The 15,707-nt window shown below is 40.0% G+C and overlaps 1 protein-coding gene across 2 annotated transcripts in view; it reads right to left on the bottom strand.

The window, feature by feature from the left end:
- Positions 1–15,707, bottom strand: part of LOC149266608 (actin-related protein 2/3 complex subunit 4) — a 348,674-nt gene that overhangs the window by 57,412 nt on the left and 275,555 nt on the right. For both annotated transcript variants that reach the window (XM_089397075.1, XM_089397078.1), the window contains exon 7: positions 777–866. In XM_089397075.1, the coding sequence (XP_089253201.1) occupies positions 777–866 (90 nt within the window). The remainder of the gene's footprint in view (positions 1–776; positions 867–15,707) is intronic.

Here is a 15,707-nt window from a genome sequence, read left to right on the forward strand (position 1 = left end):
AACGTTGAAGGCTTCTAAGGTAAGTCATTCCTACAAAGCATATCTCAACCATCCAACTACACCGATGTTCATCCCAAGGAAATCAGAAATATGTGCTCGAGAATGTTGCACTCATCCTCAAGAGACAAGGCTCAACTAATATCATCCCACATTTTAGGAACCCCTGAGTTGATGGGCATTCCTCTCTAATGATGCATAAAGACCAACATGAATGCACATATGCAAAACAGGCACTACCTCAAGGAGCAACCAATTCAGCAATCAAAACATATGACTTAGGGAAAACCTTTATTTGATGGGTATCCTTTATGTGAATGTGTTGGGGATCAAGCAAATCTGTAATCATGTATACAAGGCCCTCATCAAGGCTAGCACTCCTCAAACCACCCATGCTGAATAATGTGACAAGCCTCCAAAGATGTGATCACGATGCCACAAGCACCGATACTCAATGAACAATAATGCATCAATAGCAGCAAAACTATGGCCCCTATCTAACATTCTCCAAGTGCAGCCTACTCGGGCAGGGTCTTCAAACTGGGACAATCCTTATGCTATATGAGGGATACCACTCCCCATGGACTAGAAAAACCCCTTTCTTTTACCCAAAAAGACGTTATTGAATTTTGTGCAAGTTTCTTTGCTTGTGTTCTATTTCATGCATGTGTGATTTTTATTCTAACATCTCTCTCAGCACAAATATAACACAAAACTACTAAACATAAAGATGCAGAACAAAAATAGGAAAATGTGTAGTATTGTTGATAAGTACTTACCTCCATAAATTGGACAATGAAGTCTATGAGCTTGTGCTTATACATTTCTTCACAATGATAGTTCGTGATCAAAAAGCTAATATCATAACCCTAAAACACCCACAAAATTAACAATTAATCCTTTGCATCTGGCAACAAAAACTAGATTGATTTTATTGTGCATACACATTTCATTGCTGAACTGACAGAACATGAAAATCAACTCTATTTCCATATCCAAATTATACTGTTAACATTATGCATTTTATAAAAGTGAAGACTAAACGATTACTCATAGTAATAAGTTCAAGAAAAGGGAAAAGGAAAACTACAAAACATAAGGAAGGATAAATTCCAATCCATGTTAAGAAATGCAAAAGAATAGGGTTCAAGATGAGATATACAAATATCATCTAGATGCTTGACTTGAAGGACAAAATGCCTCGCTAAGTAAATTAGTCAAATTGCATGGTGATTTACTTGTTTGGTGCTACACAAGTCACCAGTAACATAACAAAACATTTGATCAGAATAATCACAGTTAGCTTTAGGTTTAAACCTATCTTACTGGCTGTTGAGTGCAAGAGTTGGCAATGATGTGGATCAAGTGTGCTTGCAGCGGGGATCCAAAACTGTAGGACTAATGCCCTTATGGATCAAGTGTGCTTGTAGCGGGGATCTGTCTATGCTCTTATGGCTTATGTTGTGAATGCAGGACTAACTAAGATCTTTTGCATCTACTGATCTTTGATTGCAGGGTAACCGTAAAACCCTGGGACTAGATAGAATGGATATAAACCAATATACTTGCACAACTAAGAGAAGATGTGCTGTGTCTTTGTCATGTCTATATGACATATAAGCTCATAATTTTGTAAATGAAGCTCATCAAATTATGGTCCTAGCTTCTTACATTATTTAATTTCATTTAGGCCACTCATATAGAATAAAACCTATAATATATAGCCCACGGGGTGTAGAATAGATGGTGATGGGGTGTATTGTTAGGCATTCCGTGATGTCAAGGTCACTGGTTCGAAACTCCATGGGCAAAAATCCAGCCATGTTAAGGGCTGGTGTGGCCCAGGCCAGGTGCAATCCCCGGTTGATTTTGATGGCTTAGATGCCCCTGGGTCACAGTTTCTCAAGCCAAAGGTTAGGCATGAAATCATCTCAGGACCCACACAACTTGGCAAACAATAATAAACCTAAAATATATAATTGGGGAAGTTCAAGGTAATAACCTAAATAAGGATATAAATACTCCATAAAGGTAGCTTGTTCCGCAAGTTAAGGCTTCACTCTCTTATTGTATAAATAGGATCCCCACTCTTGTATATGCTATATCTATTAATCCATCTATTCAATCCTTTTTTTCAGTTCGGCTGGTGAGACATGTCTGGGGGGATTGAACTTCCGATCACTTGAATACACAAGGGCTTGCGAACATGATTTTTGCCATTTTTGCTACCACCCGTGGACCAATCTTTTCAATCTTAATACAAGTATCCCAAAACACTTTTGCTTCAAATCTTAGGAATTACATGGGCATTTCAACAGTCGTGTATGCAACTTCCCTCAATCCTTTATGTCTATGCATTTATGGTGAATGCTTACTATCTTTATTTAGTTATTTGAACTTCATTTTTGTTATTTTGAGTTCATATCTAGCATATCCCTGCTACTATTTTCAGTTGGTATCAATAATTTTGCAGCAGAAGCACCATTTTGCAAATAGACATGCTATAAGTGGTATCAGAACTGAGGTTTTAACCGATTCTGCTTGCGGCTATTTGGGTATTGCTATTGTTGAAACTATTTTGTTTGGCAAAGAGCTCAGATTGAAGTAAATCCGTCCATTCAAAAGAGAATTTCCATTGCTTCAATTTGACAGATCATATAATATACTTCTTCAACATCTAGAAAGTTACAGAATGCCAAAGTCAACATTCTAGAACCGTCACTTTTTCCTGGCAGAAATAACCTGATTTTGAAAAGGCATATCTCCTGGCTCAGACCTTTGATTCCGGTGATTCAGAAGCAGTTAGAAAAAAAGAATCAAAAGAAGAAACTTCAAAACAAAATTTAGCTCATTCTGACTAGTTTTCACAAAGAATTGAAGTGGAAAAATATGACAGTTTCGTTCCCTCAAATCTTCATTATTTAGACATTGATCTCAGATCATTATTGGGCTCATAAAGGAATTTAGGGAGTCACTGAGAAGAATAATAAGGGAAACATGGAAAGACTAATAAGGTAGTTATCAAAAGGAAAGATGAGACAAATCCAAATTCTTGCTAGAAAGGAATCAAAGCATTATATGAAAGATGAAATGCATGCTTAGACTTGAGATAATTGCATTGCTTGGTACGAGGACAATATTAAAATCAAAGAGAACAATTATGAACAGATGGAACAGATTCAAATTTGTATTCCTCTTGTGCAACAGCAACAATTCACGAAATTGATATAGAAACCTTTGGAGAAAAACCCGTGTTAGAGTTCTAAAACATTCCCAACGTTTTGTGGGGACACTCCAACCATCATTATGAGAAAAATAGCTTTGATAAATATTGAAATGAGGGTGCTATCATACAACATTTACAGGGAAAAAGGTGGAAGGATAGGATGAAAGATTCTTATCAATATGATGAACTGTGAAAATGTGCATTCTCAGATTCCGGATATGTTGCTTAGCCTGATCACATCCCACGTACTCCTCCAAGCTTGTATTATATACTTGTGCATTCATCTTCACCTCAAACATCTTGGGACATATATGATCATGATACATTCGACAAAATGTTGATGGCACTTCCATATGACACCTTCGAACATTTCCAGCCAAGAGCACATTTCAGTTTGATTTCACATCTTGATGAAGATTGTTCATTAAGATTCCACCATTTGAAATGGGACCATAGGACGCTTCTTCATCATCATCCTGTTGAAAATATGGTAGCCATGGTCGGTATTTTCATTATGACGAAATTGGAAATTTAAAATTATATTTATGCTTCCTAAAAGATGACAAGTCGGTTCCACTAAAAGTCAGATCGGCTGTGTTGAAAAGTGTAACTAGGTTCAGTCTTCATAATGAAATGTGTAATTGAGATTTTATGTACTTGATGCAAACAAGAAAAATAAAAGTATTATTGTAATGCTTGTCTCATGGGTTTCATGAGCAAGGAATTTTATTTTTAGGTAAGTCTCCCATTGTGAGCCCTTAGGATTGGTCATAAAGTCAAATTGAGTCAATGTCATGTATGAAGGACCCTTCTTGGGCATGTTACATATTTGTATGAGTCATTAAAAGAATAAAAAGGCCCTCCAAGACCAAGCTAAAGCATCTCCTTCAAGTCGGCTTCAAGATGGAATAATGGAATTGCACCAAAGGACATGTCGGCTCACCCTCAACTCATGTCGGCTTATTTGATGGGCAAACCACTATAAATAGGGCAGCTCGACCTCATTTTGGAGACAATTTCAGTCAAGGTGAACTCTGCAACAGAAGTGCAAGAATCACTAAGAAAGGAGACTCATAGGCAGGGAGAAGGAAGGAAAAGCGAAGTTGTTTAGGTACATTTTAGGGCTGATCTCCACTCACATGTGCAAGGAAAAGGAGTGTCAATGCTGCAGAAAAGGGCTGAAGTCTTCCTCGCTGTGCTAGAATCCAAATCAAGAAGTATATAAGTCAGTTCATCAAGCCAAGTTGGAGAAGAAAGCCATTCAGTCCTTGCGAAGGAGATTAAGGGGTTAAATCGCCATATATCTCTCACATGTGCTGCAATTAGGGTTTCCAAGGAGGCTGAAAAAGTTGCAGGTCTGAAGCAGAGAAAAGAAAGCCGAATTCTGAAGGATAGCCGAGAAGGAGGAAGAAGCAAAGGTTTGACTATTGTTGACTCAAGAAGGAAGCTTTGTGTCTTGGTCTTGGACTGGCAAATAGGTCAAGCGTCTTGGTCTTGGTCTTGGTATTTGTCAATTGAAGTCTCTAGAAGAAGAAGAATTTGATTGGGTTTTCCTCTCAAGTGGGAAAGGTTTTGGCCCTGGATGTCCGCCTGCATTCTGTGTCTCTTGTCCCTTTATGGTTTATGCATTGGTAGTTGTTTGATGACAAAGAACACTATAATAACATAAGTAAAAGAAGATCTTAATCTAAGAAATAAAAAGCATTCACAAGTAGTTATCTATCATAGAGAAATCACCTAATTGTTATGCCCTAGATTTCTCAACATGGAATCAGAGCTAAGGTGACAAAGTCAAGGAAGGGCATCTTATCAAGGGACACTCAAGGATCAAATCTCGAGGAAGGCATCAAAGCGAATCTAGAAGATCATCTTGAAGTCAAGATCTACAAAAGAAGTATCAAAAACCCTAGATCAAAGAAGAAGTCTACACTAGAAAGAAGTCTTGGAATCCTCAAGTCATCTCAAGAGACCTCAAAGACCCTACTCAAGTTGAAGGACTTATACATCAAGTTCCTTTCTAGAGAAGCAAGACCAAGGACATTGTCATCAAGATTCAAGGATCTCCCTCTCATTGAAGCACAATCCTTACCATTTAAGACATCATCAAGAAGTCATCATCAACAAGGACATCATCATCAAAAGATTTAAAGGGATCTCCTTCTTTGTGTAGTCGAGGATCACTCTTGAAGAGATCTATCTTCATCAAGGAGAAGTTCTCTATCATCTTTACTATCATCAAATTCAAGGAGGCATCAAGTGGAAGAAGCATATGTTGGATATTGGATAAACCAACGCTCCCCATGTGTTTCGTGACATGGACTAACCACCTCTTGTGGATCCTTATCTCTGGCGATGTGATCGTTGACTAACACCTGCGGGTTTTGGTCTAATGGCAATAATGATTCCCAACAAGTGGTATCAAAGCATAGGTCACGAGTTCGATACACACCCAGCTCACATTGGGGGCGAGATTGTTGGACATTGGATAAACTAATGCTCCTTGTCTGTTTCATGACATGGACTAATCGCCTCTCGTGGATCCTTATCTCTGGTGATGCGATCGTTGACTAACACCTGCGGGTTTTGGTCTAACGGCAATTGTGATTCCCAACAACGTCTTCTCAAGTAAGTATATTTATGTCTAAATCTGTCAAAATGTCTTTTTGCAAGGAAAGCAACAAATTGGTTGGGGCTTCAAACTATCTTGCATGGAAGAAGAGGACCGATCTTAATCTCATTGAAAATGAGGTTATGGAACATGACAAAGGATCTATAACCAAACCAGCGAAAGAAGATGCTCAAGCACTTGCAAAGTTTATGAAGGGGGAAGTTAGAGTTATTTTCAATAAGCACTGCAGGAGAAGTTATCTATCTAAGGCAAGAACTCTACAAGCTAAGGATATCGAAAGAAGAAGGAATAGCCTCATACTTAATGCGGATATCCGAAATAAGGGATCAACTTCAAGATCTGAGAGAAATAATGTCTAACAGATAGATGAGCACAGTAGTACTAAATGCACTACCAGAGGAATGGGGTAACTTTACTTCAAGCATTTATGGGAAGAAAGAAGCTACTCCATTTCAAGGACCTATGGTCTCTATGCAAGATCAAAGAAACTAGGTTGAAGGCTAAAACCGATGTGGGGTCAAAATGTCTTTTTGCAAGATGATACTAATCAGTGACAAGATGATACTAATGATGCCACACTTTTATATCAATTTTGTTGTGAATGAGATAGAGGACACGGTCTGAACTTGTGGCAAGTCAATATTCGACCATTCAACCTCTGGGTCACACCTTTTCTCAATGCATATCCACATGTCAGACCGATGTGCCTAATCACAAAGTTGCCCAATTAATCGTAGCACTATAGGAATAATGCCAACGAAGCACCAGTCGATGAGTCTATGGGATCCAATCATCTTTCAGTTTCTATACATGGTGTTATTAGTCAGGCGTGTCAAGTTTCGGCAATGCTTAACATTTGATGCGTGCCAATCTCCGCCAGAAGCTCCACTAACTTCAACTATAACTCTTCCTCCGCTCTGCTGTTGTGACTATGACCAAAACATTAAATCCTCCATTAAATTTGGCCTCTGCTAAAACAAAAATCTCGGTGTTGATGTTCAACAAAGATGAGTAGGATCATCAAAAAATGGAAACAATCTCATATACGAAAGCGAGGATAGAGCTAACCCAAAAACGTTGATCTAAGAATGATTTTGACGCAGATCGCCAAGAAGGGGATGGATGTGATGAAGGGTGAACATCGAAGCATTACAATTGTCAAGCATTGAAAAAAGAAAATAAAAAAAGCATCGAGGCTTTTCTAAATACAAAGCAAGCGTTTATGAACCTCGGAGCAACTCGACCAGCACGGAGGCTATTACTACTCCCTTTTCGTTTCCAACAGGCACTTTTCTTTGAAATATAGGTACTTCTTGGCCCTGTTACATCAACATGATAAGCGATTTAATCCAATCGTTGGCCCAATGAGACACATTCAAATATCTATGAAAATTTCATCTCAACCAACCTGATTTTCCGTCGAGGGACGAGGATAGATGCCAATATTACAATGGCTTCATAAAATGCGTATTTTTGTAACCCATGCCACAGAATTTGGACTTCCATCATCCGTGTTTGACTTCGGGTCAATTCTTTGCTAGAAATATAATTACATATAACTCGGCCTTCGGAAGATTCCTTGACCAGAACTCTAGAATAGATCCAAACCTTGCTCCAATACCATGTTGTTTTTTCAAGTGCATCATAGACAAGCACAATTTCCTGAAACTCATAATTACTTCCAATGATATTGATATTACTTTAGCACATTTCAGATTAGCATTAAGCAATTATACTTCAAAAAATTCAACGATAAATGCAATAGAGATAACAATAGAATAACAGTGCACAAAGACACAAGAAATTTACCCTGGGAAAATCCCAACTAGGGAAAAACCCAGTGACCTTTTCTTAAAAGAAATTTGTCCAATTAACAAGAGATACAATCTAATTTTCCGGTCAAAACAAGTGAAACTGACCACAAAAATTTGCCTAGAAAATTCAATCAACTCTGTCCAAGAACTCGGTCTCTTCCTCAAATTATAAGATATATTCACCTTTGAAGCTAGAAGGATTTGGCTAGGTAGACCAGAGGTGAATGTCCTAGGGAAATTATGAGAATGGGCACATCTTCTCCTTAGAAGCCAAAAGTACTTGGTTGTCGGAAGGACTTGGCTATGCCGACCGAAGGAGATAGATGCAATTCACCTCTTAAGCAAGAAGGACTTGGCTAGGTCATAAAGGACTTTGACACAAAAGTTGAATGGTCTAAACAAAAATTCTCTCCAAATGAAAATTTAGATGCCTAGGGTAGGTCATAACCAAAGGAGATTGATACAATTTGCCTAAGGAGCCATAAAGGACTTTCGCCAACCCTGGATATATGAGGAGATCTAAGTCACCTGACACGGGGATTCGGGACACGTAGGATTCGGGATTCGTGGTGTCGGATTCGGGACACACTGACCCCCGGAACAGGACACGTTAGGACACGTTATATATTATTTTATTAAAATATATATATATATAATATATATTTAAAAATATATATATATATATATTAAAAATTAGATATTAGCATATTTCTTACACAAATTTTAATTAATGATACAAATTTATTGATTTCAAACATAGATCTTGAATTTGATTCTTCATTTATAGCTATTACTATTAGCATGCATAGTACATACAAAATTCAAATAAATGTCAGTGGTACTGGTCACATAAACATAAATGATAAACACACTGACAACTGTAGTTTTCTCATTAAGTCATCAAATCAAAATCTGTTACATAGGTAGTGTTGGTGCAATGCCAATGGCAAATAGAAATAGAAAATATAAAACAACTATAGGTATACAAGCCTCAAGGCATCAATCAGCATCAGAATCAGCATCACTGTCCCCATCATCATGGTCCCCACTGCTCTCCTCTGCATCCTCCTCCTCCCCTGTATCCATAGTCGCCTCTGCATCTGCTGGTATGGAGGTTGACCCCTCTAAGTCATCAAATCTAACAGGCTCAAGCACTGGATCACTGAGATCCATGTTGGCCAATGCCAACTCAACAGTGGTGTCCAGACCCATATCATCAGGAAAGACATCCCACATCTTTGTCTTTCCACTCAACCACTCTTCTCTCTGCCTGTAAATAAGACGAAGGTTGGTGTGCACATACACCATTGTCTCTGCCCTGGACTGCTCAAGCCTGCTCTTCTTCACAGTATGCAAATTCCCATATGTGCTCCAATTCCTCTCGCAACAAGAGAATGAAGTCACCTGAGAGAGGAGCCTCATGGCTAACTGCTGAAGAGGAGGGCTTGTTGCCCCATGATTTGCCCACCAAGAATAGGGCTTCTTAAGCCCCCTGTCTCTAATCACATCATAACCTCCAAATCGACCAGTGCCAGTGGAAAACTCTGCAAAGGCATCCTCCACCTCAGCAAGCAATGCACTATCCTGATAAATCCGCCTCAATGCCTCTTTCCTCCCCTGTGAGATTTCACCATCCATGTGAGGAGGGAATCTGCAGGAAGGTCCACCATTCAGCCACTCATGGCTGTAGTATTTGGGGTTCAATGAGTGAGCCAAACAATGTAAAGGTGAACAATTCTTGTCCCATCTGCGGACAAGAATATCATGTATGGTATCGCAGAAGGCCTCTGGTGATGTCTCATACTGGGGGCACTCACTCTGTAGAATAATGCTCCTCACAGACTCAATCATGGAATCCCATCCCTCATAAACCTCTCCTAGGATGGGTTTGTCTGTATCTGCAACTCGAAGCAAAGAGATGATAGGGTCCATGATCCGAATAATTAGATCTACCCTCTCCCACCAAGCATCATCTAGTACCGTGTCCTTCGCTCTTTTAGAGGCTGCCTGATCTGTCTTTCTCCAAAAAGACCAAAACTCAGAAATAACCATGGACCCAAGAGCAGTCTTCACCTCCCTCAACCTCTTCAACATCATGAATGAAGATGCAAACCGTGTATCAGCAATCTTCAACAATGATAGATTGTTGTACTCCTTGTAGATAGTGAGGGCATTTGTATGATTTTGCACAAAGTTACGGATATGTCTTGCATCCTCAATAATGCTTCCAATCCAAAGCACATCAGAAGCAATGGATTTCAGTGCTAAGTTCAATGAATGGACAATGCAAGGTGTCCAAAACACTTGTGGATATTTAGCTTCCACAATCATGCCAGCCGCCTTGCAAACAGGTGCATTATCTGTAATGATTTGCACACAAGATTCAACACCTACCTCTTCAACAACTCTAATAAATAACTCACCCATAAATTGTGCATCCTTGTATTCGCCAAGTGTATCCACTGCTTTCAGGAAAACTGGACCATTCAAGGAAGACACCATGAAGTTGATGATTGGGTGTCGTGCTGGATCTGTCCATCCATCAGAAACAATGCTAACCCCAGATGTTGGCCATGATGCCATAATAGGCTCAAGCATTTTTTTCACCTCTTTTTTTGCCTTCGTCAACAATGTGGTTCTCAGCTTCTCTGACCCAGGAGGCACATACCCTGCTGGAGCCCCTTGAGTTAGAGCTCGGCACATCTCAACAAATAAAGGTGAACGTGCAACATTAAATGATATGAAGTTTTGATAGAAGAAGAAGGCAATGGTGAGATCAAGCTCTTCCCGTCTCTCTTTTTGGAAAATCTTGTCCATTGGACCAAGTGATCTTCTTTTTAATGCTTGTCCCCCAGTAGAAGTAGAACTCTCAAATGGAAATTTGGTGGTGGCTTTCCTCAAAAATGGAAGGGGGTCTTCATTCTTGCCCTTGGGTGCTTTTGATTTTGAAGCCAGTGCCACATGTTCCATACCAACATTGGCCTCCTTTTCCAATTCTTTTCTCTTTTGTGAAGTAATAGTTTTACAAGATCCAATCCCACAACCAGGTATAGCCAACAAATGTGATTTCACACGGTAATATGTGCTTTTGAAAGAAATGTTACAAAAGTTGCATTTCCATTGCACATTGCCTCCTCCTTTTCCCTTGTTGTTTGGCCCATCCTCTCTTGTGACATATTTCCACAATGGATATTTATCATTGTCTTTAAGTCCTCTTCCCTCAACATTACTTGCAGCAGACTCTGATGATATTGGGGGAGGAAGGGCATCTCTACCCATGACATTCTTGCCCTTCCTTGCTGCCTTTGATTGAGCCATGAACACTATTACCTCAACCTGTAAAAAAAATGAACTGACTGCTGTAAAAATTTAAAAATGCAAAAGAAATGAACAAGAATCAACACTAATTTGAAAGAGCACCTACAGCAGTGTGTTTATAAGTTATTTAAATTAAAATTACATATTGTATGCTTTTTCCTGCATAAAAATAAGCAAACAAACTTGTTTATGCTTTCCACTGTTGCATCACTAGATAATTCTGGTTGAGAACTGCTAAGGCAATTATGCTAGACCTGAATTAATAATCTGTCTTTTCATAAAGCTCGCAAATAAATTGCCACTGCCAGTCATAGGGCTTTACAAAGGATCGGTGATTTACCCAGGAGGCACTTTACGTACTAACCTTGATCCTCTTGGAGAGAACTCAGACACACAGATTTGGGAGGTGGGTATTGTCTAACTGTCTCACCTATTGTTCAAAATGTAATGATTATGCCATCATAAATATAAGCTATCCCTTTTTTAAACAATATAAACATATTTTAGGCAGTCGTTGAGATAATTTAATTATGATGATTGGATTTTGTTTGCGTTGTAGGCTTTGAAAAAGTGTCAACTTGAAGAAATTGCGAGTGCAAAGGAAAATAAGCTAGATTCTTTGGGTTTGTAACTTTGTTCCATTCTTGCAGCTGCTATCGAACATTGAAATATAAATCAAGATTCCTATTATAATGTTCTTGATGTCATAACCCCTTGCTGCCGCTGGTTGATTTCAAAACTGGTGGCCCTAAACTTATTTATTTGTTTGATTGCGGGGAAGTTTGGAGCTGTTTGTCTCACATTTCTCCATCCGTTTTTCAATCTCTGCTTCACTGGTGTTCCATGCTACAGGGTTCCCGCCGCCCGGTTACACAAAAATTAAAATCGATTATATTTATTTTTATATGAAACTGCGTTATCTTGACCTTCCCTCAGAACTGCGTTATGATGTTATCTGGTGGACCGTGGACTTACCTCAGAACTTAGAAGTTAGTGGACGATGGGTGGTCGATTCTCCTCGCTCAGCGCTGAGAGTCCGCTCCTCGCCGCAACAACACAATTTGGCACCAACTGTCTTGCATAATGAGCCGTCAACCAAGCACACGCCCCTTTAACCTAGCAAACGAGTCTGAAATACAGGACACGCAAAAAAAATCGAGACACGATTTGGGAATTCAGCAGCACGTTACCGACACGACGTGCCCTTAATTTTGGACACGAATCCGACGAGAATCGTGTCGGATTCGCACGATTCGCGATTCGTCAAGGGGTTTGGACGAATCCGGTATCATAGGAGGAGATGCATTGCCCACTCCAGGATGGTGTTATTGTGAAAAAATTATTTGTTGCAACCACTGGAAATTATTCTCCTAACTGTAAATTTAATTATGCAGTTTATTTGCTACGACAAACAATGAATAAAATCACAGCGCCAATTTTCACCACAAAAAATACTCCGAAAAATAAAATACTGGAAACTGAGAAATTCTAGCGCACACAAGAATTGTGACACTGTTATTTTTGGACAATTGTCCCTGGAAAAACCCAACTTGGGAAAACGGGTGCAGCAGTTGGGGGTTTTATTATTTATGCAACAACAAAAATTCAGAGTATAATAAAATGATGCCAAACAGATATTTCTATCTAAGAAAAATTACTGGCAAAAATGTCTAAGGGAATTAACCCTCATCCTCAAGCAATCCCGCAACAAACTGAGCCTCAAAACTAGCTCTAGAACATTCTGCATTAGCCTCTTGCACTGCTTTTGCGCAGGCCCCACTCATACTACCCAGAAACTACCTTTGATGTGATGTCTAGCCTGTTGTTGCCACTAGAAGTGATTCTTCCGACTTCCTGGAAATTTTCCCAACCTCTAGAAGTTGAATCGACCCTTCTTCTAGATGAATCGAACTGCCTATCTTGAGGCATTGCGCAGTCCCTGCACTTAGCCTTCTCTTTTGACTCTTCCAAAACTAGAGACTCCTTCTGAAATCTGCTACTCTACCCCTCTACCACCTGCAGCTTGACCTCTGACTCGATTTCTCCTATTATATCACCTACACTTGAAAATCAAACTTTCTAGATCACCGAGTATCTGCACTAGTGTGTTCTCCATCTGCCCATCAACTTCTTCTTATAATCCTCTGTTGGAGCACCTACGACCAAGATTAGATCTTAATCAAGGATCCAAATTAATCTTCTGTCGACCAGTGTGAGTTTCTAGAGAATTCTCACCTTAACTTAATTAATTCTGATTAATTAACCAGTTTTCCTAAGTTTAGACTTAGGAAACATTAAAAAATAGGTTAATAATCTAATTAAGTCATCTCTAGGTGGAATTTCCAGAAACAATTTCTGGGTTATGGAGATCTCATGTATTCTAGTCTCTCCACCAAATTTCATGGCTAGAACACATCCGAAGCTAAAAAAGATAACACTCGCTCTTAGTGAGGACGATGCTCTATTGTTGCACACCCTGCGACAACACTCTATCTCTGTATCATGCTCTATCACATTGTTCATGTCTGGTTGCTACTGCCCACCAACTATTGTGCAACTTTGATGTTGCATCTGTGCTGCTGCTGACACTGCCATGTTATTGCCAACCTGCATCTACACTACAACTCCCTCTCATTTGTTGATGCTACAACCAATGTTATCAGAACCGAACAGGTGATTGAACCGAAAAACCTTGTGGACTGGGAACCAGTCAAAACCGGTAAAAAACCATACCATGCCATACCATGCCCAGGGAACCTGCTTGAGCCTGTATAGAGCATTCTTCAGTCTACACACATGAGTGCGCCTCTCATGAGTCTCGAAGCCTTCTGGTTGTTCTATGTAAAGCTCTTCCTATCACCCAGTTCAAGAATGTTGCCTTGACGTCCATTTGTTGAATCTATCATCCCATCTGAGTTGCTAAGGATATAACTAACCGAATAGAAGTGTAGCTTGCAACTAAGGCGAAGGTTTCCTCATAATCTATCCCTTCCTTTTGTGCATACCCCTTTGCCACGAACCTAACCTTGTACTTCTCCACACTATCATCTGCAGCATACTTGATCTTGTAGATCCATCGAGAACCTACAACTGACCTGTCCTCAAGCCTCAGCACTACCTCCCAAATATCGTTCGTCATGATAGAGTTGTATTCTTCTACCATGGCATCTACCCACACCTAATGCTATGGGGCTTCCTGAAAGTTGGAAGGTTCTGCAACCTAAGCTACAAATGGTTTATATCTATCAGGTTGTCTGCGCTCTCTCTTATTCCTCCTAGGCGTACCAATAAAATCCTCTGTGTCTCTCATTCTTCTACCATGGAATCTACCCACACCTAATGCTATGGGGCTTCCTGAAAGATGGAAGGTTCTGCAACCTAAGCTACCAATGCTTTATATCTATCAGGTTGTTTGCGCTCTCTCTTGTTCCTCCTAGGCGTACCAATAAAATCCTTTGCGTCTCTCAATGTTTGGTGAACCTCTCTATTGGCTCGACCACTAGTAGTGGAAGGTTCAACCAACTCCTCCTCATCCTACCTTTGTTGCTCCATCACCTAAGATCTCACTGGATTCCCGGCTCCTGAGGAAATGCTAGTACTGGTTACTATACTAGATCCCTGTGACTGTCTAACTGGTGGTCCCACTAGTTGCCCCTGTTGTTGGACCAATGGAGCTTCAGCTGGCTAATTCTGATCACCTACAACCATCTCACAAGATCTCTTGAAAGCTCGATCTTCCATGAACTTTACGTCCCATCTCACTACAATCTTCCTACTACTAGGAATGTAGATCCTGTGTGCCTTCGAGGTCTCGCTATACCCAACGAGAAACCCTTTCTCTGTAGATTGATCCAGTTTGGTGCGCTTCTTATCTAGCACATGGCAATAAGCAATGTTGCCAAAGATTCTGAAGTGACTAACCTCGAGTTTCTTCCCTGTGAAGACCCCTTCTGGCATTTTCTTCCCCAATGCTCTATGAGGAGTCCTGTTATGGATATACATTGTCGTGTTACATGCTTCTGCCCATAGAAACCTGGGCAAATATTGGTCATATAGCATTGCTTTTGCAGCCCCAACTATGGTTCTGTTTTTCCGCTCCGCTACCCCATTCCGTTGTGGGTTATACGGAGTTGTCCACTCCCTTTTGATGCCTTCCTTCGCAAAAAAACTGTGAAGCCTTTATCAATATACTCTTCACCATGATCCGAGCAAAGCACCTTGATCTTCTTTCCTGTCGTATTTTCCACGAGAGCCTTAAACTCCCTAAAACAATCGAAGACCTCATCTTGGTTTTCAAAAAGTAGATCCAGGTTTTCCTGGAATGGTCATCAATAAAGGTGACAAAGTATTCGGCACCACTAAAAACTCTAGTGGACATCAGGACGCAAGTATTTGAATGTATAAGTCCTAACAGGCCATCTACTCTGCTATCACTTCTTGGGAATGTTGTCGTAGCATACTTCCCAAGTACGCATCCTTTGCACACATCATCATATTCTGTCCCAAGTTCTAGAACCCCTGCTACTGTTTCCATAAGCATCTTGAGTGCTCTATGGTGTAGGTGTCCCATTCTCCTATGCCATAACTCATTCAATTCCTTCCCACTGCTACTATCATTGCCTATTAGTTCCATTGAAGAGTCGAGTTGTAACATGTATAATTTGTTGCTTCGAACTCCAATCTATCTTGCCTTCTTCCAGCTTGAGTGTTTGACAAATACTTT

Source organism: Pinus tabuliformis, chromosome 6 (assembly GCF_031772625.1).
Source record: "Pinus tabuliformis cultivar Carrire ecotype Pingquan chromosome 6, CPIR1, whole genome shotgun sequence".
NCBI classification, from domain to species: domain Eukaryota; kingdom Viridiplantae; phylum Streptophyta; class Pinopsida; order Pinales; family Pinaceae; genus Pinus; species Pinus tabuliformis.